This window comes from Musca domestica, unplaced genomic scaffold (genome assembly GCF_030504385.1).
Source record: "Musca domestica strain aabys unplaced genomic scaffold, Musca_domestica.polishedcontigs.V.1.1 58, whole genome shotgun sequence".
NCBI lineage: Eukaryota > Metazoa > Arthropoda > Insecta > Diptera > Muscidae > Musca > Musca domestica.
Window position 1 is genome coordinate 2321021 of NW_026712360.1, and position 25760 is coordinate 2346780.

At 34.8% G+C, this 25760-nt stretch overlaps 1 protein-coding gene across 1 annotated transcript; it reads left to right on the forward strand.

The window, feature by feature from the left end:
- Positions 1-474: 474 nt before the first annotated feature.
- LOC101887441 (D-beta-hydroxybutyrate dehydrogenase, mitochondrial) lies at positions 475-20835 on the forward strand. Its single transcript, XM_005179557.4, has 8 exons — positions 475-721; positions 3756-3822; positions 12296-12541; positions 19500-19706; positions 19775-19928; positions 19991-20065; positions 20128-20411; positions 20480-20835. Exons 2-8 carry the CDS (start codon positions 3799-3801, stop codon positions 20645-20647), a joined length of 1158 nt encoding a protein of 385 aa, XP_005179614.1. The 5' UTR covers positions 475-721; positions 3756-3798; the 3' UTR covers positions 20648-20835.
- The last annotated feature ends 4925 nt before the right edge of the window (positions 20836-25760 follow it).

Consider the following 25760-nt stretch of genomic DNA (forward strand, 5'->3'; position numbering starts at 1 on the left):
GGCACAACATGAGAATTTTCACAAAAAAAAAAGAAATGATAAAAAAGACGACATACATATATGTTTTATATATACATACATATATATCATCACCCAAAAAAATGTGTCTCCATACAAAATAGAGAAGAAACAAAAACAACATAATTCAAAAAAAAAAACTCAACGCCATAATTTACACACAAAAATCAGGCGGCAACAACAAACAACAACAATAGCAACACAGCATTAAATGCTGCAGTATACGTGCCGGTCTAGCTGATCTTCTTTTGCTCCCAACAAAAAAATATAATTTTTTAATTTTCTTCTTCTTCCCAACAACAACAACAACATATTTTCAAAATTCAAATGTCTTTCTTCTAAGCAGAAAAGATCACCAAGTAACAAATAAAAGCGTTTTTCATTTTGAAAACAACAACAAAAATCACATAGCTTTGTCGCTTTGTTGTTGCCTCCGTTTGGCGGCAGTTCTTCGTTACCTCAACAACGCTGAACAACAGCATCCATCCACAGCCGCCTCAGTTGAACGGTCGCCTCAGTTGAACGACGCGATTCATAACGTGAAAATCGTCTTCTTTTCGCAAGACATCCTTCCCACGATAGCAAAAAAAAACGATACGAATAAAAAATTTTGAAATTTTTTTTTGAAAATATTTAAAATAATTTAATCTAGACGAAATCGAGTGAAATTTTATTTCACCGCTAATTTCTTATCGAGTGAAAGGTGATTTGATAAAGTGATTAATAAAAAGATAAAAATAAAATTCGAAACGGAACGAAAATTCCAGAAACTCAAAGAGCTGTGACACAGAGGATAATAAAAAAATTATGGAAAAAATAAAAATATATATGGAAAAAGAGACAAAAAAAAAAATAAAAATAGAAAAAACTGAACGATCCAATTAAACAAATTGAATAAAAATAAATGATAAAAATGAAAAAAAATTATTAATTTTAAAACAAGAAATATTTAATATTAAGGAATTTAAAAACCAGACAATGAAAAAAAAAATAAATATTATAAAAAATATATATAAAAAATCTATAAAATTGATTTTTGATATTGACAATTATTTTTAATTAAATAATTAATAATTTATTAATAATAATAATAATAATAATAATAATAATAATTCATCAATAATTCATTTTTTTATTCATTTCTGAAAAAAGAATGCCGAAAATATTCAAATAATCCAGAGCCAAAGAATCTTGAAAAATAGGACAATGCAAATATATTTAAAATTAAAAATATTACAAGGACAAATATATTATTAAATTTAATATTTTAAAATTTCAAACTGAAAAATATAATATCGAAATAAAAAAAGTGTAGAAAAAATAAAAAAATTAAAACATTATATAATTTTTACGATAACAGCAAAATATATACTTTCTACAAATATGGAAACTTAAACTGCAGCAGATCCCGTAAATGTCCGGACCACTCACAAAAATGGGAAAAACTCCAATAACGGATTCAGAGAATTGTTTTGACGGTCTTTTTAAATGACAGGATCTATTTAACCTTATGGATGGCATTTAGACAATATCGACCCATTTTTTCCACCAATAAAATTAAAAATGTTCTTTTCTAAATAATATTATTATTGAATTTAATGTAAAATGGGGATATTTCAATTTACATCCAAGTCTCCTGTCCACCATTATCATCAATCTGGGTTCAATATGATTATAAATATTTATTTAGGTAGGCTTCTTTCTGTTTTGAACTTCTAAATACCACATGAAATCCCACTCAGACCTTCAAAATACCAAAGACTGGGATGTAGCGTTAAATGGGGGCTATTCTAAAACTTTAACATACTTGTATTCCGTCTATTGGATTGGATTGGACTCGCTATGTAGGACTCATTTTGAAATATAAAACTTTTTTTTTTTTTGAGTTGATGTTTTATTTGGTGAGAACATTAAAAACCACACTAGAGCCCCTTCGTTTGGAAAATCAGGAGGCACTGCTATATTGGGTCTACATTAAATATTCAATGCAGGGAGTGTTAACATTCTCTTAGAAACAGAATCTCAAATTTCCGATAAAGGAATTGACAAATAATCCCGAAGTCATCGAAATTCGTAGGGAGGAGACAACCATACGATGTGTTTACCAAATATTAGATATTTGCTCAACATTTTTTCGAAAGAGACTTCTTACCCAATGAGAACCCGCAATGCAAAATTACAGCTGATGATGATTAAAAACGGAGGCTAAGTCTCCAAAGTAACAAAAATTGGGTGCCCATTTCATTACCAATCACCTTGAACATAATTCAAACTTTTATGCCAATTTTCAAAGTTTTTTATCTGTGTCCCCTAGCTTAAATTAAACTGGATATTCTTAAATGGCATCACAATTTTCAGATGATCAAAAATTAGGGTATGTCTTAGGAGAATATTGAAATATAAAATTAATATCTGCTCATATTTTTTGCAGTATAGCGATTCTGGCCCTTTTGCGTATGATTGTTGACAAAACTTATACGCCAGGGAATTCTAATGAAAAGAATTATTAATATTTATATATTTAATAATGTTTTCCGATGCTAACAAAGATACCGAATTCGTTATCACCTGCCAAAACTGATGTCAAATGTTAGATTACTACGATAAAAAAATGTGGCCTCTCGATTTCATTAGGAAATTTTTAAATATCCTTAGAATTTTCTTCTGCATACGGGGGTTATTAGGCGAATGTTGAATGACACTTTAATATATCCCCTTCTAATTGTTAAGTATAGCGTTTCTAAACACCCATGCGAATGAGTGTTTACAAAACGTATACGATCGGGAGTTCAAATAATTATAATTTTCACATTCCATATTTCATAGATTTATGACCCGTTCTCTCAGCTTCCAAAAAGAATTATCAATAAATGAAGACATACTCCAAACTTTTGTGCCCAACTTATAAAAAAGAGAAATGCGCTTTGATTTCATTTGCAGATTTTCAAATCGACTTAGAATTGTATATATATATTTATATAGATTATATGAATAATAAATAGACTTTATGGGTTCTAAAACAAATATTATTAGGTGTCACGAGTTAAATCAAAAAACAGTGCGAATAACCGTACTTCATATTGATGGAAACAGCTGGTCCAGAAATCTAGTCTAGTTTAAAAATATCTTTGGATAATTATTTCATTTAAAAGTAAAAACTGATATATTATAAAATACAATAATTAAAAAAAAACAGATTTTTTTCATTTAAAAAAAAAAACTTTTATTCATTGTAATTGAAGATAGAAAAGAAAATGTAAAGAAAGGATAAAATTTACCACCACCACGTGAGCTAAAGGTTAAGCTCGTTAAAGACCCATGTTTAAAAAATTTTTGTTTAGAATCTGTGGGGTTGACTTTAGGTTGTTACGACGTATGAGTATTATAAATAACGAAATCTAATCAACACGTATACGCGACCTTAAATCATACGTGTTGTTACTACTCAATATTTAAAGTCTGAAAAAACCGTATACCTTATTTCTATTGTCTAATGAAACATTATCGCAAATTTAAATGCCGGTAATATCGAAAGTAATATAAATGGATGTGATAATTTCTCAAAAATAATTGAAAAAATATTTTACGAACACAAAATCAATAAATACAGAAAAACAATAAATATTCGAAAACAATCCAAAAAATATCAGCTAATTTAAATATAAAATATATAAGTGCCGCGATATATAAATGAGTGAAAAAAATTAAATTTATGTCTTTTTTCCGAATCTCAACAGAAGGATCTTTTGAATACACGGGAAGAATCGCAACACCATCAAAATGCAGGTGTTTGATAACACTATGGTAAGTATTTAAAAAATACATATAAGAAATAATAAAATAATATTTATAAGAAATAATGAAATAAATTTGAGAAAATAATATTAATATAAACATACGAAAAAAAAATGGCCAAGGGGAATAATTTCATTAAAAAAAGTAATTTTATGTTTTGGGTAAATTAATATATTAATTAAAATAATAAATAAATAAAAAAATAATTAATTAAAATTAAGCAAACTTATTACTCGGGGAGTATTGGATTCAAAATTAAATAGGTTTTCGTCCATAAAAAATAATAATTATTATTAGTATTATTTTTTATTTTATTTTTTTTTTTATTTATTTCTTTTTTTCTAACTTTTTATTTATTTATTTTTATTTATTAGGTTTTTATTAAATAGGTTTTCGTCCATAAAAAAATAATAATTATTATTAGTATTATTTTTTATTTTATTTTTTTTTTTTATTTATTTCTTTTTTTCTAACTTTTTATTTATTTATTTTTATTTATTTAAATTTTTATTAATTTTTATTTATTTATTTATTTATTTATTTATTTATTTATTTTTTTTTTTTTTTTGAAAAAAATATTCTTCTGGATTTAGTATTTTTCTTTCGAATTCACCTATATATCTTCATACAGAATCAGGGTCTAAAATAATTCCAGAATCAAATCCATTTCCCTAACTCCCATTTCCTTTCCCCCATCTTCAATGTTTTTGGACATTTTTTGGGCATTAGTCTCCCACAGTCAAGGTCGTTGCATTTGACTCCACTTCAACTCATTCCATTAGCAATATTGTCTAGAATTCATCGCAATACAAACGTATAGAATAAATATGTACATATTTTGCAGATTTTATAAGAAAGCTATTTTGTATTTCTTAAAATACTTTGATGATTTTCATAATCAAAAAAAAAAAAAAAGAAAAAAAAACGTACAGAAACAAAACTTGCCAAAGACAAAATAAAAACAGCAAAGCACATAAATTATAAATTTTCTTGGGTGCAAATTATTATTAGAAGACCTATGGAAAACAGAAAAGTATTTTGTTTGTTTTCCAAACAAAAAAAGAAACTCAGAGAACCCACCGCAGAAAGAAAAAATCATTCACCAGCACCAGTTTCAGTCAAAACAATACAAAACTTAGAAGAAAAGAAAAAAATACAACAAGACGAAACGAAAACAAATCAAACATAAATCCAAAAATATTTAGAATAAAATAGAACAAAAAAAATATATATTGCACTTTTGGAATTTTACCAAGTTAATATACACAGAAGCAGACGAAGAGACAAAGTGGCAAATGAGCTAGAATTATTTTTGGAGCAAACATTTTTCTAGAATGTTTTTTTTGTTCTATTCAAAATTTTTTTCATAATAGATGGAAATGAAAATTTCCCTGGATTTGAAAAATTTGGTGTCCATTTTTTTATTTCTCAAGAACTGTGTAAAATTTCAAATTAGCAAAAGAATTATAGATGTGAGAGCAGAGACCATAAGAGAGGGGGAAAGGGGGTGTTAAATTATCTAATTTTTGTTTTATGTTGGCCCGTATTATCTAAATCAAGCATTTGCAAACAAATGACACAGATTTACAAAATTAGCCAACCACAATAGAAATGTGTAATCTCGGGGAAGTATTGGCAATTGTGTGCGGAGACCACAAGAAGCATATAACCTTAAGGTCAAAATTCTGTAAATAAAGAAGAAAAATGCTCGTTAGAATTGTTTTTATATTTAGTTTCATGAAAATCGTGTCATTACACGTGTCTCATCATTGGCTGTAATTATTGCATCCGGTGGCGTATGAGTGTTGCCAACAAGTATACGATTCAATTTGGTGACCTGGACGTATGAGTTATGGTCACACGTATACGTCTGCATTAAAAAAGGACGTTATATGTTGTTTTCATTTCCATTCCAATTAAGTATTGGGACTATAGGAACTGAAGGCCAAGAAGTACTGTCTTGGATAGAGTATGGAAGGCTTAAAAAGTATATTTGATATATTCTTTATTTTATAAATATCTATATTTTTTTTACACCTTGAAAATATATCGAAAAGATATCCAACCTCTTGAAAAAGCTCGATAGTAAATTGACATTACAATTTTCTATTCGATAGCGTGGTCCGAACTTGAAAGACTGATCTGTGTAAAATTTTAGCTTCCCATCATCATTCGAATTGACTCTAGCGTGATTACAATAGACGGGCGGACAGAGCTAAATCGTCTTAGAATTTTACGCTGATCAAGAATATATATACCTTATTAGGTGTAAAATTATAATTTGGATGTGTTACAAACGGAATGACGAACTTTATATACCCTCCATTCTATGTATGGTCTACAGTCAGATTAATGAGAATATTTATAGGACCTAGTGGCGTATGAGTATTGCCATCAAGTATACGCTTTTATGCAATTCAAAAGCTTTAGGTTTTCGTTAACCTGTGTGATAGTAGTTTTTCAGCGGATTTTTAACTTAATTATCTCTACGAATAATATAAAATTTTCTACCAGGCCCTTAAATAGGCAGTACGGAAAAAGGAGTCCAAAAATCCATAGCATATTGAAATTGCTAACCAAAAGTAATTTACAGCTAGAAAATATTCTGACAATTGAAAATTACTATTTTCACAGCAACCATACGCCAATATATAAGTATATGTCAATGTATAAGTATACGCCAATATATAAACGTTTATTGAAATCTTTAATCAAAATAGGACAATGAATATTGACGACATGCTTACGGTCATAGATCAAACCAATTATTTCTTCACGTGAATAAAACCATCAGCTTTCAAAATGGGGTGTATTGACGTATGAGCACTGTCAATAAGTATACGCTGCTGTTTCCATATTTTTGAGCAAGAAATATACGACTCGGCATTTTAAGGTATTTAAATGGTTATTCCCATTTTCATTCCAAAATTATGAAAGTACTTTAAGAAGGTAACAAAATTATAATATTTTGTGGCGTATGAATATTGACGACATACATACGACAATATTTTAAAATGTTCATCTCGACATGTATTTCCTCACGTTAAAGTTATAAGGTTTCATAGTGGAATATTATGACGTCTGAGCATAAGTATAAACGTATAAACAAGTATACGCTTCACCATTTTATGGAATTGAAAAGTTCAAGTGTTTAATGACAAAAAGAAAATCGCTTCGAGAAGCTAAGAAAATACTATATGGTGAGGTATGAGTATTGACGCCATACCTATGGCAATATTTTAAAACGTATACGTCCAGGTCACTTCAACAATTATTATTTCACGTGAATAATTATTCTCCTTTCATAATGGGCTGGGGGTGACGTATGAGTGTTGTCAATAAGTATACGCCGATATTTATTTACATATTAGTGTGGGCCAGCAAATATACGTCTTAGGATCTTACATTATATTTAAAATCTTATTTCAATTGTTTAATCACAATTTATTTGTATCGGGCGCTGAATGTGAATAAAAATGTGTATAAAAATCAATCAACAGCACAGTAACCAATGTAAAATGATGGAAAGAGAAGACCATTGAGTTTTGTCCAAAGCTAAGCATTTTTTTTTTTTTTTTTTTTTTTTTTTTGAGGATTTGTGGCGATAACTGATATATTCAAAATTAAAATAATAAAAGGGTAAAGATTTTGTATTATAGAGGCGTATGAGTGTTGACATCTTGTATACTGCTATATTTCAAAAAAATATATGTGCCCCATTTGTTCATAGGAATTCGAAGCTTATACCATTGTTTATTGACAATCTATGAGAGGAAAATAAAAATATACGACAGTTCTATGTTTATATATAACCAAATTTTAACTTGGGTCCAATTCAATAATTATTTAGCATGCACAAAAAACAGATTTTTTTGTATTTTTTTTTTTTATAAAATTTCTATCAACCTTCACCGAAAACCCTTGCTCATTTACCTCCTGCCCATGGAGAAGCATTTTTAAACGGAAGAGTCGATGATTTTCTGATCGAGTCCACAGGATACCCCTGAATACACCGTCAAAAAGTCCACAGACACGCATGTAAAGAATTGGATTTTTTTACGCTGACCTGGCAGAACTATGCAAATTGTCATTGTAAACATTGATAAATATTGCAATGGCGAAATTATGTTTGATTTTATACAATTTAAGTGGAAAATGAAGCTTAAAGCGATTATAAATTGAAGACCATTTGAGAGAAGAACACAAACAAAACCCCACAATTACTAAAATTATTTCCTTAATTTTCCAATTTCAGAAATAATTTTGGAGTAGATTTTTTTTCTCAGATAGACCTGAAGTTAAGATAATTCAAAAAATAAACAGTTGGTATGTTCCCGAACTGCAAGAATGCAATAACCGATTTTTGATATTTATTTCAAAAAGATATTTCAAAAAGATTCCTGCAGATTCTTGAATAGAGAAATTATGACATACATACCTAAGTAAGAACTTATTTTTACAATATTTTTATAGGCTTGTGTTTTCAGGAATTTATCATAATTTTCAAAAAAAAAAAAAAATGTTGAATAAACAAAAAATGTTTAAATAAAAAATGGGAACATACATTAATAGAATACGAAAAACTGAAAATGAACATTTTTTCAAAATATCAATATATTAATGAAACTTCACAAGGCAAGAACTGACAGAACGAGTATTAAAATGCTTTTGCAATGTTTTAGGGAGTTCTTAAGTATTGTCTTATCTTTTTTTTTTTTTTTTTTGTCTTAATATAGAATCGAAAATCTCAATGGTTAAGCTGTTATAGGCCAAAATATAAAAAAGGCAAATTTTCTATATTTTCGACATTTTTTCACATTGAAAACAAAGATTTTTCCGAGTAACAAATCATGAGAAATTTAAGGCCAGGAAAATAAATCGAAATTTTAAATAGTTTACGAGATATGAGCCCTGAAGAAAATTACATATTTTCAACAAAAAACATAATTAAAAAAAATTGTAAAATTTTTTATATTTTCCAATGTTTGAGCATGAAAACGAAATTCCTTGTAGGTAATAATTTTAGAGAAATTTTAGCCCAAGATAAAAGCTCCAATAGGTTCTTTGAATGCAAGTCAAAATTTTGTATAGTTTACGAAACATAAGCCGAATAAAGCGAGTAACAAATCATGAAAAATTTAAGGCCGGGATAATTGCAACAAATTTATTTTTGAAAATAAATCAACATTTTAAATAGTTTACGAGATATGAGCCCTAGAAAATTTTCATATTTTCAAAAAAAAAAAAAAAAAAACAAAATTAAAATTGTAAAATTTTGTATATCTTCGAATGTTTGAGCATGAAAACGACATTTTTTGTAGGTTATAGTTTCAGAGAAATTTTAGCCCAAGATAATAGCTACAGATCTTCTTTGGAATGCAAGTCAAAATTTTAAATATTTTACAAACTATTAGCCGAATTTTTATTGATATCTTCCTTAATGGAACAAAAATGACCTAAGGTCGTATAGGTATTGACAATACGTGTTATCTTTTTTTTTTCAAAATTACAAGATGAGTGAGAATTGATCGTGAAGTGGTTCCAACTTCATCTGTTCTCGTATAAACTTTGAAAGAAATTGTTGAAGTCGATAGGTAGGCAGATATTCGTATAAGTATTGACAGTAGTTATACGCCCCAAGTTTCAATTCATGATTTTGGACATATGAATATAAATTCTTTCTGATAATGCAAATGGTTTACTAGCATTTGGAATTTCAAAAAAAGAAAATATTGACAATTTGGAACTAATAGATTTGAAAAAAAAAATAAATAAATAAATAAATACGCATCACCGTCATTTAAAAAAAAATACTGTCGACCGGCTAATGGCTACAACTGTTGCTAATTTTTTATTTCAAAAAAGAAAAACGAAAGCTAAACTAAGAAAAACCTCATCACATGAAATCAAAAGTGCCAAGAAACAAATCGATTAGTGAGACAAGGTTAACATGAATGACAAACAAACAAAAGGAACAGACAACGATACACATCTCAAATTAAGAAAGAGGAAGGGGAACCAAACACCAACTGATTGATGGCAAATTTTCAATGGTTGTTTCCCCTCTTTCCTCCACCTCCTCGCCACTCATTTCAAACACAAATCGCTGTGGCTAAATTTACTTTCAACACCGAATGCCAGTGGATCACTGAGTTTCGCATTGCCCCAGTTTGGGTTATTTTTAGACGATTAGCCTAGGCTAATGGAAAATTATTGAAATGAAATCAAATTTTAAAATGCTGGCGATAATTTTAATTTATGATTTCCTAAAATTACAACATTTGCAGTGAGCAGTGTCACAAGTTAACGTCAATGGCTGTCAGATGTGATACTCAAAATGTCGTGAATGTGTCAGGCACTCAATTCATAATTTTTTTTCTGTTTTTCTTTTTTTTGACTGACCAATTTGGTAATCGGCCAAAAATTATATATTTGTAATTAGTTTTCGGTTTTTTTTTTTTTTTTTTTTTTTGTAAATTTACATGCTCTTTTTGCTCTTCTTCTTGACGTTTTGCCATTAATGAATATTCCCGGTATTTTTTTTTTTTTTTGTGGTTTTGTAATGGTGGCGTTAACAATTGAGTGCCAAGGAAATTATGGTCTCAAAATTAAATCGATTTAATTTAAAAAAATGACAAATTAATGACTAAAATAAATATTTCTGGAGTTACTGTACCAAAAGGTTCTGTCGATGAACAAAATAATATTGGATAATTAAGTCGCAATAATATAAGAAATTCCATAAAATATAAATACAGGGTGAGATAAAAAAACTTCAACAAAGTCAAACTCCCTAATATTAATTTTTGTACCCTCCACCGCACTATGGAGGGTATATTATCTTTGTCATTCCGTTTGTAACTCCTCGAAATACTCATGTCAGACCCAACAAAGTATATATATTCTTTATCAGCGTAAAATTCTAAGTCGATTTAGCAATGTCCGTCCGTCTGTGGAAATCACTCTAGCTTCCGAAGGAAATGAAGTGGATTGCTAAATTTTTTCTCAAATGTATGTTATGTCTTCAGGAATTTTGGTAATGAAAATGGGCCATGTAGATCCACGTTTTGATATAGCCCCCATATAACGGTACCTCCCGATATTCCGTATTTTAATGATTTTAGCGAATTTATTTACCAGAATTATTTCAAATTTGGTATTTGAAGTTCGTAATGGATACTACAGCCTATGACAGAAAATTGTCTGTGCAGGTCCAGGTCCCGCATAACGGTACCTACCTATATGCGGTTTTTTTAATGTTTTTAGCGTCATTATTCACCGAAGTAGTTTCAAATTACGTAATTAGAGCTCGTAATAAGAACCACAGTCTATGACAGAGAATTGTCTATGCAGATCCAGGTCTTCGCATAGGCCCCACATATCGGCACATCCCTATATTCAGTATTTTGAGGAATTTAGGTACATTATTCACCGGAGTTGTCTCAAATTTCATATTTAGAATTCGTAATGGGTGCTACAGACTATGACAGAAAATTGTCTATGCAGGTCCAGGTCTTTGTATAGGCCCCACATATCGGTACCTACCTATATTCAGAATTTTGAGGATTTTAAGTACGATAATCATCGAAATTGTTTGAAATTTCGTATTTGAAGTTAGTAATGGGATCTACAGTTTATGGCAGAAAATTGTCTATTCAGGTCCTGGTCTTTGTATAGGCCCCACATATCGGTACCTCCCTATATTCGGTATTTTGAGGATTTTAGGTACAATATTTACCGAAATTGTTTGAAATTTCATATTTTAAGTTCCTAATAGGTACTACAAACTGCGACAGGGAATTGCCTCTGCAGGTCCAGGTCTTCGTATTGCCCCATATTCCATATTTTGATTATTTTAGCTACATTATTAACCGCATTTTGTAAGATGATAAGATTATGAATAAGTTTGAAAATATTCTAATTAAGTTGAAGTATAGATGGCGCTCATCATCACTTGTAAGAAATGTTTGGTTTAGTTTCCTAGGCTTTTAAATCAAAATAAATACATAAATACAGATTTTTAATTGGATTGAATATTAAATTTATAAAATTTATTATTGTATACCACTGAGAAATAATACCGAACACGTTTTAGATATACTAATTCAATTGAAGTGTAGATGGCGTCAATAACTATGTACCACGGAAATGTTGGTTCGTTCCATAGTCTCATGGTGGATATTTTTTTTTTTTACATAAAGAAAGGTTAAAATAAGCTTGGGTAAATATTTTTAAACATTTAAATACTTTCCTTTTAAATCATTAAATATTTAATGTCACCAATTCGAAATCATCACATTGCCTTGCTTAACTTTCAAATCAAACAAAAAAAAATATCTATTTTTAAAATGGAAAAATCTCTCCTTGGCCATTATCTCCAAGAGCATAACAAACAGGGGAAATCAAAATTTCCCCCCACCCCAACCCCCAAAACAATTGTTTATTTTTAGTAAATAATTTTATTTTCTCCTTTTCTTTTCAGCGACGTGCCTCACGCCGTGCCTCCCTGAGACGTGGCTCCATTTCAATGTTGCCCCAAAAACAATCCGAAATTCCATGGGACATTTTGGAGCGTCTTGCTATGCCATTCCTGTTCTGCCATGCCGCGGCCGTTGTCATTTCAAATGTTTTGCATGTCTTTGACATCTCCCATGTATCGACATTTGCTGTGTTTGTGTGGTTCGCCTTGTCGACAGTCGGTGCTGTATTGTTTTATCATTTTGTCAAGGTAAGTGGATCGTGGGGAGCGAGGGAGCGAGGAGGGAGGAGGGAGGAGGTAGACAATTAGCTATACATTAAAGCAAAGTGGTCTTCACTTGGTACAGATGAAGTTCAAATTCACAGAAAAATTAATAAAACTTGGCCCTGACTTGAATTCCGCCTTGGTCATCATTTAGGAGAACAATAAGGCAATTATGAGCCAGATGATGATGAGAATGTCGGAGATGATGGCCACAAACGAGGACAAGTTGTTGTGTTAATTAATAATGGAAAATCATTAGCTTAGTTTATTAGGTTTTTGGCCATCAACAATTTGTTCTCCAAAAAATCGGAAAATTAAATTTATTTCAAAAAATTTCTCGGAATTTTGGACAAATTTTGAAAAACAAAAATTCCCTTCATTTAAAGCATCACATGTCCTCTATATTTCCTTTTCCGGACTATAGTATAGCATCGTTAGCTTAGTTTATTAGGTTTTTGGCCATCAACAATTTGTTCTCCCAAAAATCGGAAAATTAAATTTATTTAAAAAAAAAAATTCTCAGAATTTTGGACAAATTTTGGAAAATAAAAATTCCCTTCATTTAAGGAATCACAGGTCCTGTATATTTCCTTTCGGGACTATAGTATAGCATCGTTAGCTTAGTTTATTAGGTTTTTGGCCATCAACAATTTGTTCTCCCAAAAATCGGAAAATTAAATTTATTTCAAAAAATTTCTCGGAATTTTGGACAAATTTTGAAAAACAAAAATTCCTTTCATTTAAGGCATCACATGTCCTATATATTCCCTTTCGGGACTGTAGTATAGAATCGTGTAGCATATTGTAAGGCGTTTGCTTTCAGATAATCCATTGTGTGAGGTGCCTTAAAGTATGCTATAAAATGTAGAAAATGTAGCTTAACATAAGACTACAACATTATGTGGATACTAGTCTTTACCTTTTCCCAAACAAATCATTTTCCTTGACTAATTCCCGTCTAGCCTAGCCTAACTAAACCAAAGCTCTCCTCCTTCTCATCTCCACAGAATACTCCAGCTGCTGTCATAATTAAAATACAGAAAAAAAAACTTCTTTTTAATTAGAAAACTTTTTATTCCGGCGCAGCAGACCATAAACAGAGACTAAACATCCGAAATCACCTCTCATTTTTTTCTGGCGAGTTTTGATTGCCATTTTCCATTAGCATTCGCCGGTTAATAAAAAAAACCCGCAGAAAATCTTAAGCAAACTAAGTCCTGCGAATATGTTTTAAAGTTTTCATTTTCCTTTTTCACCCTACCACCACCCCCTCCCTCGTTGGAGGATTTTCATTCCTCTTCCAGTGGCCACATAAAGCATTTGCTCACGCACACATTTACATTACAATGGAATTTGACACTCTATTAGTATCCGGTTTTTATGGTTAACCGCAACATAATCTCATGCTTAAGGACAGCATGGTTGGTGACCACCAAAGCAAAGAAATGGGAAAATAAAACAAAAGCCTAAAAATAAAAATAACCCAAAATAAGGACAATGAAATATGAGATGTTTTTAAGGCGCCCATCCACCCTCCTTTTTTGATTTTGGAGATATGGTGGTGATGGTTGACCAAATATTAAATCTTCTATGCAAAACAGAGCCTAAAGGGGAATTATATTTAAATTTTTCGCCTTAAAGTATGCAACATTGTTGGGTAATAGCTAGTGGGGTCAAGGCAAAAAAAATATGAAAAGATGACAATTATGTAAGGTAGGGGGGACAAAAGACCTTCAGAAAGAAAGAAAGGAAAGAGGGACAAAAAACGTTCAAAAGGTTTTTTAATGACCGAAAATCTTTCAAAGGTATAAAATAATCAGAAAATCGGCCGAAGGTATTTCATAAACCGCAGAGCTTCAGAAATTATTTTTTATACGTCCACAAAGTAAAGTCCTTCTGAGTTATAGATGGCGCTTGGCATTGTGTGCCAGGAAGATTTGGTTATTTTCGTAGGATTCTTGGATAAAATATACATTTATAGTTAATTGAGTGAAGTGGAGAATGGATTTTGAATGTCAATTTTTTGAAAATAAGTTTAGAATAATTAATAAAAGATTGTGTGAAAAATAAAGCATAATCTAAGGCTAAGTTTCTCATTTCAGGTATAGATGGCGTTATTTGTTATGAGCAAGACATTTTGGTTAGTTTCATAAAATTCTATGGCAAAATTTATTAATTAAGGGAGAACTGAGAGAGGTTAATACATTTAATTGGAATATGCAGTTTTTGAATTAATTTACATACCCACAGAGAAAAATCTATGTATCGTTTAGGATATTATTATCAAAATTTAAGTGTAGATGGCGTTTGAAATTATGTGCAAGGGAGGTTTGATTAGTTTTTTAGGGTTGTAGGGCAAAACTGACACATAAAGAGAATCTGGCGTGAAGTTAATAACTTGAATTTAAAAATTTAATTTTTTAAAAATTTATATAGCACAGAGAAATAATTGTGAAAATTTGAGGATATACTTACTGTACTGAAATATAGATGGCGTTACTCAGCTGTGCAAGTTAGTTCTATTTAATGTTGAAGCCTTCTGAGATCAAATTTAATTCAAAGATTTGATTTCATTGAAGTTAAGCAATTGATTCTAGAGATCTTCATTTTGAAAATCTCCTAAAGAATGAAGATGACCAAATGCCTTCCAAAGATCTTCTATAGACGTGGAAGAAAGACTTTCCTTCTGATAATCCATTCCGATGGCTTTCTATGTGAGAAAAGTCTTAGAAGACGAAAGATCTCCTGAATAATTTTTATTTACATAAGATTTTTGAAGATCCTTTACAGATCCAAGACCTTTTAAAGGTTCTCTATATACAAAAGAACTCCTTAAGCTGTTCTGTATGTAGATCTTCTGAAAGTTAGGATGGAAGGTTTCATTACACTATTTCATGGACCAAATAAGCTCTCTTCTTTAGAGAGAAGATCTGCTGAAGATCTTCTTTAGACCAATAACCTATTGAAGTTCTTTTGTGGTCAAAAGATCTTTCGTTTTAGACAGATGCTCATCTGAAAAATTCATATCGCCCAAACAACTCTCAGACACTTGTCTTCAATAGGCCAAACTTAAGACAATCAAAAATATGACCTTCTGAAGGTTTTACATAGTAAACTAGCTTTCCCCATTGAACTAAGGAACTCCCTGTGAACTGGAGGAATTCCTGAGGGTTGGCGAACTCTAACTGATCCAACCTATTTGGAACTAGTAGAGTCCCAATGGGCTAAAGAAATCCCAATGATTTGGTGAACTCAAGATGAACTAGGGATTTTGAAATAAGTTTAGAACAAACGGAACAACTGAACTTTCATTGAACCGATGAACATATAAAAAACTTCGAAACTAATAGTGAACTGATGAGTTCATAGTGAACCAACGTCATACCACTGAGCAGGTGAGGTAAACTGCCAGTGAACTATAGAACCACCAGTGAGCTAGTGAACTTCCAGCGAAGTAGTGAACTCCCAGTGGGCTAGTGAACTCCCAATGAGATAGTGAACTCCCAGTGATTTACTGAACTCCCAGTGAGCTGGGGAACTGCCAGTGAGCTGGGAACTCCCAGTGAGCTAGTAAACTCCCAGTGAGCAAACGAACTTCCAGTGAGCAAGTAAACTCCCAGTGAGCTATTGAACTCCCAGTAAGCTATTGAACTCCCAGTAAACTATTGAACTCCCAGTGAGCTAGTGAACTCCCAGTGAGCTAATGAACTCCCAGTTAACTACTGAACTCCCAGTGAGCAAGCGAACTACCAGTAAGCAAGCGAACTCCCAGTGAGCTAATGAACTCCCAGTTAACTACTGAACTCCCAGTTAACTACTGAACTCCCAGTGAGCTAATGAACTCCCAGTGAGCAAGCGAAATCCCAGTGAGCTAGTGAACTCCCAGTGAGCTAGTGAACTTCCAGTGAGCTAGTGAACTCCCAGTGAGCTAGTGAACTCCCAGTGAGCTAGTGAACTCCCAGTGAGCTAGTGAACTCCCAGTGAGCTAGTGAACTCCCAGTGAGCTAGTGAACTCCCAGTGAGCTAGTGAACTCCCAGTGAGCTAGTGAACTCCCAGTGAGCTAGTGAACTCCCAGTGAGCAAGCGAACTCCCAGTGAGCAATCGAACTCCCAGTGAGCAAGCGAACTCCCAGAAAGTAAGCGAACTCCCAGTGAGCAAGCGAACTCACAGTGAACTTGTTGTGTACCGATAAACTCGATGAAAAATTGAGAACTTTTTGCGACCTGTTGAGTTGCTAGTGAACTAATAAGCCCATAGTGAGCTTTCGAACTCTCATAGTGAACCTGAGAACATTTCCCTGTACTATGTTTAGCTTCAGATTCCTTAATTTCCAGCTAATTCCTTTATTGCTCTTCCTTTTTGACTTTTTGGCATTCTTGCCCCTTACTTTTTAAGTTTTAGCCTCGTTTCCTGGACATTAAAGTTTAAATCTCTGCTAAAATAATGACCATGGACATTGATGGCGGATTTTCCCTTCCTTTTTTGCCTTATTATTCACAAAGCAGCAGCTCACAATTCTTAAGTTAATGGTGTTTCCGGTCATGTCAATGTTTGATGTATATACTTTTGAATCTTTTTCGCTTCATTCAAAAAAAAAGGGGAAAGGGAGGAAAACACCCACCCTCCATTTTCCCCCCTCTAACCCCCCTAATTTCTTCTGAATTTCTTAAGTTACATCTCTGATTTCTGATATTTCAGTTCTTCTCCCTCCTTTTTTCCATTCCTTATTTACTGATTTTCTCCATTTGGATCCCCCTTATCCCCACACAACCTTGTCCCAAGCATAGTTTGGGTTACATGAAAACAATAAGTGAAAGCAATAAAAAAATTGTGTAGTTGTACACACACACACTTGCAAACAAATAAATTTCGCATTCATTTGCTGCTTGGCCTGTCCTGCTCTGCACTTGCAAGAGTAGATAATAAACCTTGTAGCTAAAAATAGCTACAATACCAGGAGCTCTCACTTTATGGTGTTGGCCAAGTTCAGTTGTGTCGGTGTGTGTGTTGGGTAAATTCTGTGACAGCAGAGTCCACTTGGTGAGCTGGGGAATAGCCAGTCAGTATGGTATGACCAGGGAAACTTAAAACCACATACAATCAATGTCAGAGCATTACAATGGTCGGATGGCTGACTGGCTGGCAGGTTAGCTGTTGTTTGCCTAGCTGCTGCTGCTGGTTATATTGTTTCTAATGATTGTCTCTTCGTTACACATTTGATCTGCACCAGCCAAGGGTTTTGGAATGGCACAACACTTCGTCCTGTTGCCTTTGTTTTGTTTTCGCTTTCCTGGTCTCTGGGCAACATTACAATTACCAAAACACCTCATGGATGAAGCATCAGTGGAAAAAAGGCGCTCTCTCACACAGATGAAGATGGGAGAGAGAAAAAAAGAGCCTTCTCACTTTCCCCCTCCAATCCCCAATCCGCATTTCTCCATCAAATGGAAATCATTTTGTTGCTGTTCGAAATGAACTTGTCTCACCGCCGTCATACCAATATCACAGGCACGCAACCAAATGCACAGCAGAACATCAATTTTATTACCTTTTAAGGCCAATACGTGTGTGTTAGATGATTATATGCACGTCTGAGCATGATGATGTTGCATATGTGTGAATGCGAGTGAGGGTGTGTGGGTGTAGTGAGGCAGTAGCAGTAGTAGCATTTTATGTTTTTTTCCTTGGTACATCTCCCAAGCGGAACATCGGGGAGGGTTATTTTTGGAGGACTATTCGAACAGGCATAATTTGGTTTTTCTTAAACCTCTAACTTCCTGAAGCCATTCTGAACTCTTGAACGCCCAAAGAATTAATTCGATCTAAGTGAAGGGTCCAACTGCCTTCCCTGTCTTCCGAACCCTGAGCAAATGAAAAAAACGTTCAAAAATTGCCTGGATAAGGGTGTAGGTGAGGGTTACGGGTGTGTGTGTATAGGAATTGAGTAGCAGTAGTAGATTTTTATATTTTTTTTCCTTGGTACATTTCCCAAGCGGGACATTGGGGAGGGTTATTTTCGGATGACTATTGGTCGAGGAAAAACTTGGATTTTATTGAACTCCTAATTTCCTGAACCCATTCTGAGCTGTTGGGTGACCAAAGAATCATTTCGATCTTAGTGAAGGGTCCAACTGCCATCACTGTCTTCGGAATCCTGTCTAAACGAAAAAAAAATGTACAAAAATTACCCCCTTCCTCCACCTTTTTACCTACAAGGTTACTGCCTGGGTAAGCGTAGGTAAGGGTTACTGGTGCGTATGTGGCGAGGGATTAGCAGAAGTAGAATTTTATTTTTTTCCTTGGTACATTTCCCATGCGGAACATCGAGGAGGGTTATTCTTGGAGGACAATTGGATGAAGCAAAACTTGGTATTTCCTGAACCCCAAACTTCCTGAAACCTTTCCTAAAACCATTCTGAACTGGTGAGTTGCAGTAGTAGAATTTTATGTTTTTCCTAGGTACATCTCCCAGGCGGAACATTGGGGAGGGTTATTTTTGGAGGACTATTGGATGAGGCAAAAGTTTTTTTTTTAACCCCAAACTTCCTAAACCCATTCAGAACTGGTGAGTCAACCTGTAAGCCCCTCCCTCTTTACCTACAAGGTTACTGCCTGGGTAAGGGCGTAGGTGAGGGTTACGGGTGTATCTCTGTGTAGTGAGGGAGTCGCAGTAGTAGAATTTTATGTTTTTTTTTCCTTGGTATATTTAACAAGCAGAGCATCGGGGAGGGTTATTCTTGGAGGACCATTGGTTGAGGCAAAATTTGTTTTTTTTTTTTTTTTTTGAACCCCTAACTTTCTGAACCCATTCTGAACTGGCGAGCGCCCACCAATGAATAACTTAAATCTAAGAGAACAGTCCAACTGTCTCCCTTGGCTCCCAAACCTATACAAACGAAAAAAAAATCATAAATAACCCCCTTTTCCTCCCCCTCTTTCCAGGTTACTGCCTCCGGCAAAGGTGTCTTGATTACTGGCTGTGAAGCACCCATTGCTTGGTATTTGGCCAAGAAATTGGACGATTTGGGTTTCCATGTCTATGCTGGGTTCAATGTACCCATTAAAGAATGCGAGGAGGCTACCATCCTGAGGGAAGAGACATCGGGACGCATGAAGACCATCTATTTGGATATTACATCGGAGAAGTCGGTAAGTAAAGGAAATCGCAAACGAATGGAAATTAGAATCCAAATAAAAATCGCCTTGGTTCTCCATAGATGTTGGAAGCTGCCATGTTTGTGTCGGAACATTTGCCATTCGGTGCCAAGGGCTTGTGGGCCGTTATCCACTGTGCCCAATGGGTGGCCTTGGGCGAAATTGAATGGTTGCCATTTACAGTATTGCGTAAATCTTTGGACTTGAATTTGTTGGGTAAGAGGAGGCACTTGAATAAAAGAAATTAAAATTTAGACTGATTTTGGTTCCATTTCTAGGTTGCGCTCGTTTAACTCAAATTATGTTGCCTTTAATTCGCGGTGCCCGTGGCCGTGTAATTTTCTTGACTTCCGGTAAATCACTTCTTAAATATTCTGAAAAATTTTCAAAAATTAATAATTTCTTTGGTTTTTAGCCCTCAACAAGATCCCCACCCCTGTACGCAGTGTCCAATGTGCCACCCAGGCTGCCATTGAAAGCTTTGCCGCCTGTCTGCGCCAAGAAATGCGCACCCGCAAGGTTGATGTATCCGTTGTGGCAGCTGGCGAGTTTACACCCGGCAATGCCTGGTTGAAGGAAGACGATTTGCGTGAACAGGCCAAGAAAATGTGGGGACAAATGTCACCCGAACAGAAGAGAGCCTATGGTGAGGATTACTATGAAGCTGCAATGACCTGCATTGAGAAGTATTCCAGAGAGGTGAGTTCGAAAGAGGAAAACCGCATTTTTTTTTTTTTAAATTTAACTTTTATTTTTTTTCTTTCAAGGCTGCCGACATCCAACCCACTGTCCGTGTCCTGATCGATGCCACCACCCGTTCCTTCCCCATGGCCCGCTACACTCCCGTCACACCCAAGGAAAAGTTGCAAATCTTCTTGGCCGAACATTTGCCACCATCCTTGTACGAGGTATTCTATGGTGTTCCAAGGAAATAATTCCGTTAATTTAGGAAGAGATGACGTCATAGCTACAGTGAATTAGATGAACATACACACACATAAATACAATACAATAATTTTATATATTTTTTGTGTTTAAGTCGATTTTGATTTAGAAGAAATACTCAACAATTAACAGCATTTTAGTTAGCATTTATGAGCGAATAATATTTTTTTTAATTCTATTTTTTTGTTATTTATTTAATATTTTTAATTTTTTTCTATGAGAAATATATTTTTGTTAACGACTTTGATTTTTTATAAAAAAAGAGTAAATTAAATTAAAAATAAAGAAATGTAAAATATATGAAATTAATGGAAATTGAAATTTGGAATTTATTTGGTTTACTCTCTCGTCCTCTTCCTTCCTCTCCCTCTCTCTTTCTCTCTATCTCTCTCTTCCTTCCTCTCCCTTTTCCTCTCTATCCCCCTTCCTCCCTATCCCTCTTCCACCCTATTTCTCCTCCTCCCTATCTCTCTTCCTACCTCTCCCTCTTCCTTCCTCTCCCTTTTCCTCAACATCCCCCTTCCACCCTATCCGTCTTTCTCCCTCTTCCTTCCTCTTCCTCCCTACCCCTTTTCCTTCCTCTTCCTCCCTACCCCTTTTCCTTCCTCTTCCTCCCCACCCCATTTCCTTCCTCTTCCTCCCTACCCCTTTTCCTTCCTTTCCCTCTTCGTCCCACTTCCCCCCTACTCCCACTTCCTCCTTCCTCTTCTTCCTCTCTCTTCCTCCTCTTTCTTCCTCCTCTCTCTTCCTCCTCTCTCTTCCTCCTCTCTCTTCCTCCTCCCCCTATTCCTCCTCTTCCTCCAAAATGAAATTTTGAATTTATTTGGTTTACTTATCTCCCTTTTCCTCCCTTTTCCTCCCTTTTCCTCTCTATTTCTCTCTCTCTTTCTCTCCCTCTCTTCCTTCCTCTCCTTATCCCACTTCCTCCTTATCGCTCTTCCTCCCTCTCCCTCTTCCATCCTATATCTCTTCCCTCCTCGCCCTCTTCCATCCTCTCTTTCTTCATTCCTCCTCTCTCCCCCTCTTTCTTCCTCACCCTCTTCCTCCCACTTTCTCCCTCTCCCTCTTGCTCCCTCCTCCTCTCTCTTCCTCCTCTTCCACCACCCTCTCCTATTCCTCCCTCTTCCTCGTCCTCCCTCTTCCACCCACTCCGTATTCCTACCTCTCTTTCTTCCTCCCTCTTCCACCCACTCCGTATTCCCCCCTCTCTATCTTCCTCCCTCTGCCTCTTCCTTCCTCTCTTCCTGCTCCCCCTCTTCGCCCACCCCTCTTCGTCCCTATCTCCCTCTTCCCCCCTCCTCCCTCTTTATTTTCCCCCTGTCCCTATTCTCCCTCCCCCTATTCCTCCTCCCGCTATTTTTCCTCCTCTTTTGTCCTCCTCCTCTTCTGTCCTCTTCCTCTTCTGTCCTCTTTCACCTCTTCCTCCCCCTCCATCTATCTCCCTCTCTCACTCTCTCGGTAACAATTGGCCTACTATATCAACATAAGTCATCTGATTTTTTCCGAAAATTAGAAATATCCGGGAATACTTTTTTTCTTAAAAATTTTTGAAATATTCCTCTCCAATCTCATAACCCTATGGCCCTCTAGACATCCCTACACCTATAGCAATAAAACGCAGTATTCCTTACTACTTTCATTGGAATGCGGCATGCATTTCATGTTTTCCAACACACACACACACTCATACTCACATCCATATACACATGTATGTGTGTGTGTGTGCAATAATATGTATATTTTTGTACAGATTTTATTAGTATTTTATAGCACGGTGATAGAAGAAAATGAAACCAAACGAGAAAAAAAACAGAACGCAAAATAGAAAAATGAAACAAGACACCATCAAGCCGTAAATGAGTTTTATCGCTTTCCATTGCAGCTATATTTCCATGCTCTGCATGGCGATGATGGTCCTCAACAGTCTTGTTGAATATTGCTTTTTTTCAAAATTGCCGGCATATGTAAGCATCAATTTTTATATTCAGTTTTTTGTGCTTCTCCTTCTCCTCCTCTCCTCTGAACGCTTACAAGTAGCATTGTTATTATTAATTCTAGGCACATATGCTTTTAAGGATAGCAAAGAAGAAACAGAAAAAAAAGAGAGTGAAAAGGAAAGAAAAAAATGTTCGGCTAATGTGACCAGAAATAGAAAACCAAGAATGCAGCCTTGAAATAGCAAATTGATTCAATTATTATTCCCTTTTTATGTTTTTATTTTATGTCTATTGTTAAGATGGGAACAGAGAAGAAATGAAAAAAAAATAGGAGACTTCTGGGAGGGTATCAATTTTTAAAAGGTCTGAGAAGGACATTGAGTTATTTTGTACCCAATAAAGTGCTGAAGCGGAATTTTTGATATGAAAAGGGGTTTAGGTACCAGAAGACCTTTAAAGTATCCTTCGACTACAGCACAACTGGGAAAAGTTGAAAAGAGTGTCCTAGGTTTTTGATGAACTGTAGAAACTCACCTTGCCTCAGAAAACTTATAAAGTAGATCCTTAAGCTATATAAGTCCTGTGAACGGGATTCGGACATTAAAATACTTTTAAAGGACATCTAAATAAAGAAAAGGCTATTCGATTTTTTTAAGAGATCTTGAATTGAAGAATGTCCTCTAAAGATTTTTTAAAGATGGAAGATTTTTAACATATGTGAAGATATGCTATAAAAAGAGACTTTTCAATAGTTTTCCATAAAAACACTACCCTTTTCTTCTCATAAAGATAGGAGAACTTCAAAAGTTCTTCATAGGGAAAGAAGCTTTTGCAGATCTTTTACAGATATGAGGCCTTTGTGAGACTATTTTGTATACGAAGAGGGAAAAACTTCCAAAGGTCATCTGTAAAGAGTGAGTACCTCATAAGGGTCTATTATTAATTTTGTAGACAAAGATCTTCCACAGAGAGTTTCTTTGAACAGAAGAACTCCCAGAGATGAAGAGAAGGGGATTTGAGATTTCGAAGAACTGTTAAAACTCTCTATGGCCTTAGAAAACTTATAACGTGCATCCTCAAGCTATAGAAACCCTGTAAAAAGGGGTTCTGACATTAAAATGCAAAGGTCTCTTTCAATGGTCTTCCATAAAAATACAACCTTTTTTTAGAAAAAATAGAAGACCTTCTAAAATTCTTTAAAGAGAAAAAGCTTTTTTAGATCTCTTACAAATATGAGGCCTTTGTGAGACTATTTTGTATGCGAAGAGAGAAGAACTACCAAAATTCATCTATAAAGAGCGAATATTTCATAAAGGGCCTTTTGTTCATTTTGTAGACATAAGGGCTTCCACAGGGAGTTTCTATGAACAGAAGAAATTACAGGGATGAGGGGGAGAGATATTGAGAAAATTTTCGTCAAAAATCCACGTTTAAAGGGACTGGGATCCTTTCGGGAATCTTCTTCAAAAATCCACATTTAAAGGTACTCTGATACTTTAGAGAATCTTCTTCAAAAATCCACGTTCAAATGAAATGGGATCCTTTAGAGATTCTTCTTCAAAAATTCACGTTTAAAGGAACTGGGATCCTTTCGAGAATCTCCTTAAAAAATCCGCGTTAAAAGAAACTGGATCCTTTAGAGAAACTTCTTCAAAAGACCCCGTTCAAAGAGAGTAGAAGGCCTTTGAGAACATATTCTTCAAAACACACACTTTTAAGGTGTAGGGGAGTCCTTGAAAAATATTAGTCCTTACAAAAATATTCTTTGCAGTGATGCAGAAAATCTGCATGATGCTAAGTAGCTGCTGTCCCCTACCTCCTGATGTAGCGGCGCTTGTCGGAAACGGATCCAACCGGTTCCGAAATGTAACTAGCCCCACAAAACTTGAAGATAATCCTGGCCAATCGTGTCAATAGATACCTTGATGGCCAAGCCACTCCCTTCAGTGCTTGTAGTGACGAGACGCCAGTTATCTGTTCTGAGGTTGGGGTTTTGTTTGGCGAGTATCGTCCGAATGCGTGCCGGATCCACCGATGATGGTGGCACCCACGCTGTCAATACATTACGGCAGGGGATCTCCTTCAAGGATAAAGACAGCAAGTCGCACCTTTGCCAACGCTCGTGAAAGCCAGCTACTGTGGTGACCAGGAATTCTTTGGGTTCCTTGTTTTCACAGCAGATGACTTACACGCCTTTGTAAAGCTGTCAAAACTTCTTGGGTTCCCTTCTCCCTAAAAGACCATTTCCCTCAAACGATCTTCGATTATTAGCCATCTACTCTCGCTGATTTTACCTTCGATGACCGCTACTCGAAGATTGTCAGGGTAGATGGTCTGAGAATGCTTCTTCTTTCATCCTGTTGGCTTGTCGATTGTGGCTCGACCGCTTCCTTGTGACCCTTTCCAGGCTTAGAGCTTGTAGGGGCTACCGGAGTCCGTTTGGTCACAGACAGACAGAATGGGAGTTATATGTGTTTGCTGGGAGTCCTAAACCGTTGGTGGCTTCTTGGCCTCAGGATGTGGTTCCTTCGTAGAGATGTGGTTCTTTCGTAGACCGACCTCTCTTCGACGCCTAGCGGAAAGAGTTGTCGGTTTCTCTCGAAACTTTCGAGGCTGCAACCATCTCAGGCTCTGAATTCTCTGCCTTAGGCCTCCGGCTTTTCATGGCAGGAGGATTTGACTCAGCGGGGTCAGCATCCGCCTCCGTCGTAGGAACGGCTCTCTCTCTCTCTCCGTATGATGTTTGGTTGGCATTCCAAATTGTGACCCATTTTAGGCGATGTACCAAAGGACATTTATTAAAAATCCGCATTTATTATCTCAAAGGATGGAGTGCTTTTCTTATAAAAATCCTTTATTTGACTCTCATTTTCGCCAACAATTTTCCACTGTCCATCTTCTCTATTTCTCTCCCTATCGTCATCTTCAGCCACTTCCATTGTCGCTCTGGTCGTTCTTAATTAAATTTGCCAATTTGCACTTAGTGACAGATTGGCCATAATTAGCCATTGGCTTAATAACGATAAAGGATGATACCTCTACTTAAGCGTTAATACGAAATGTGATTGCAACTGGACGAAGAACAATAAACCGGGCGAGGGATACAACGACCTGAGTTCGAGAGACGGAGAAAATCCCACACTACGGTTCACTAAATTATGCTCCC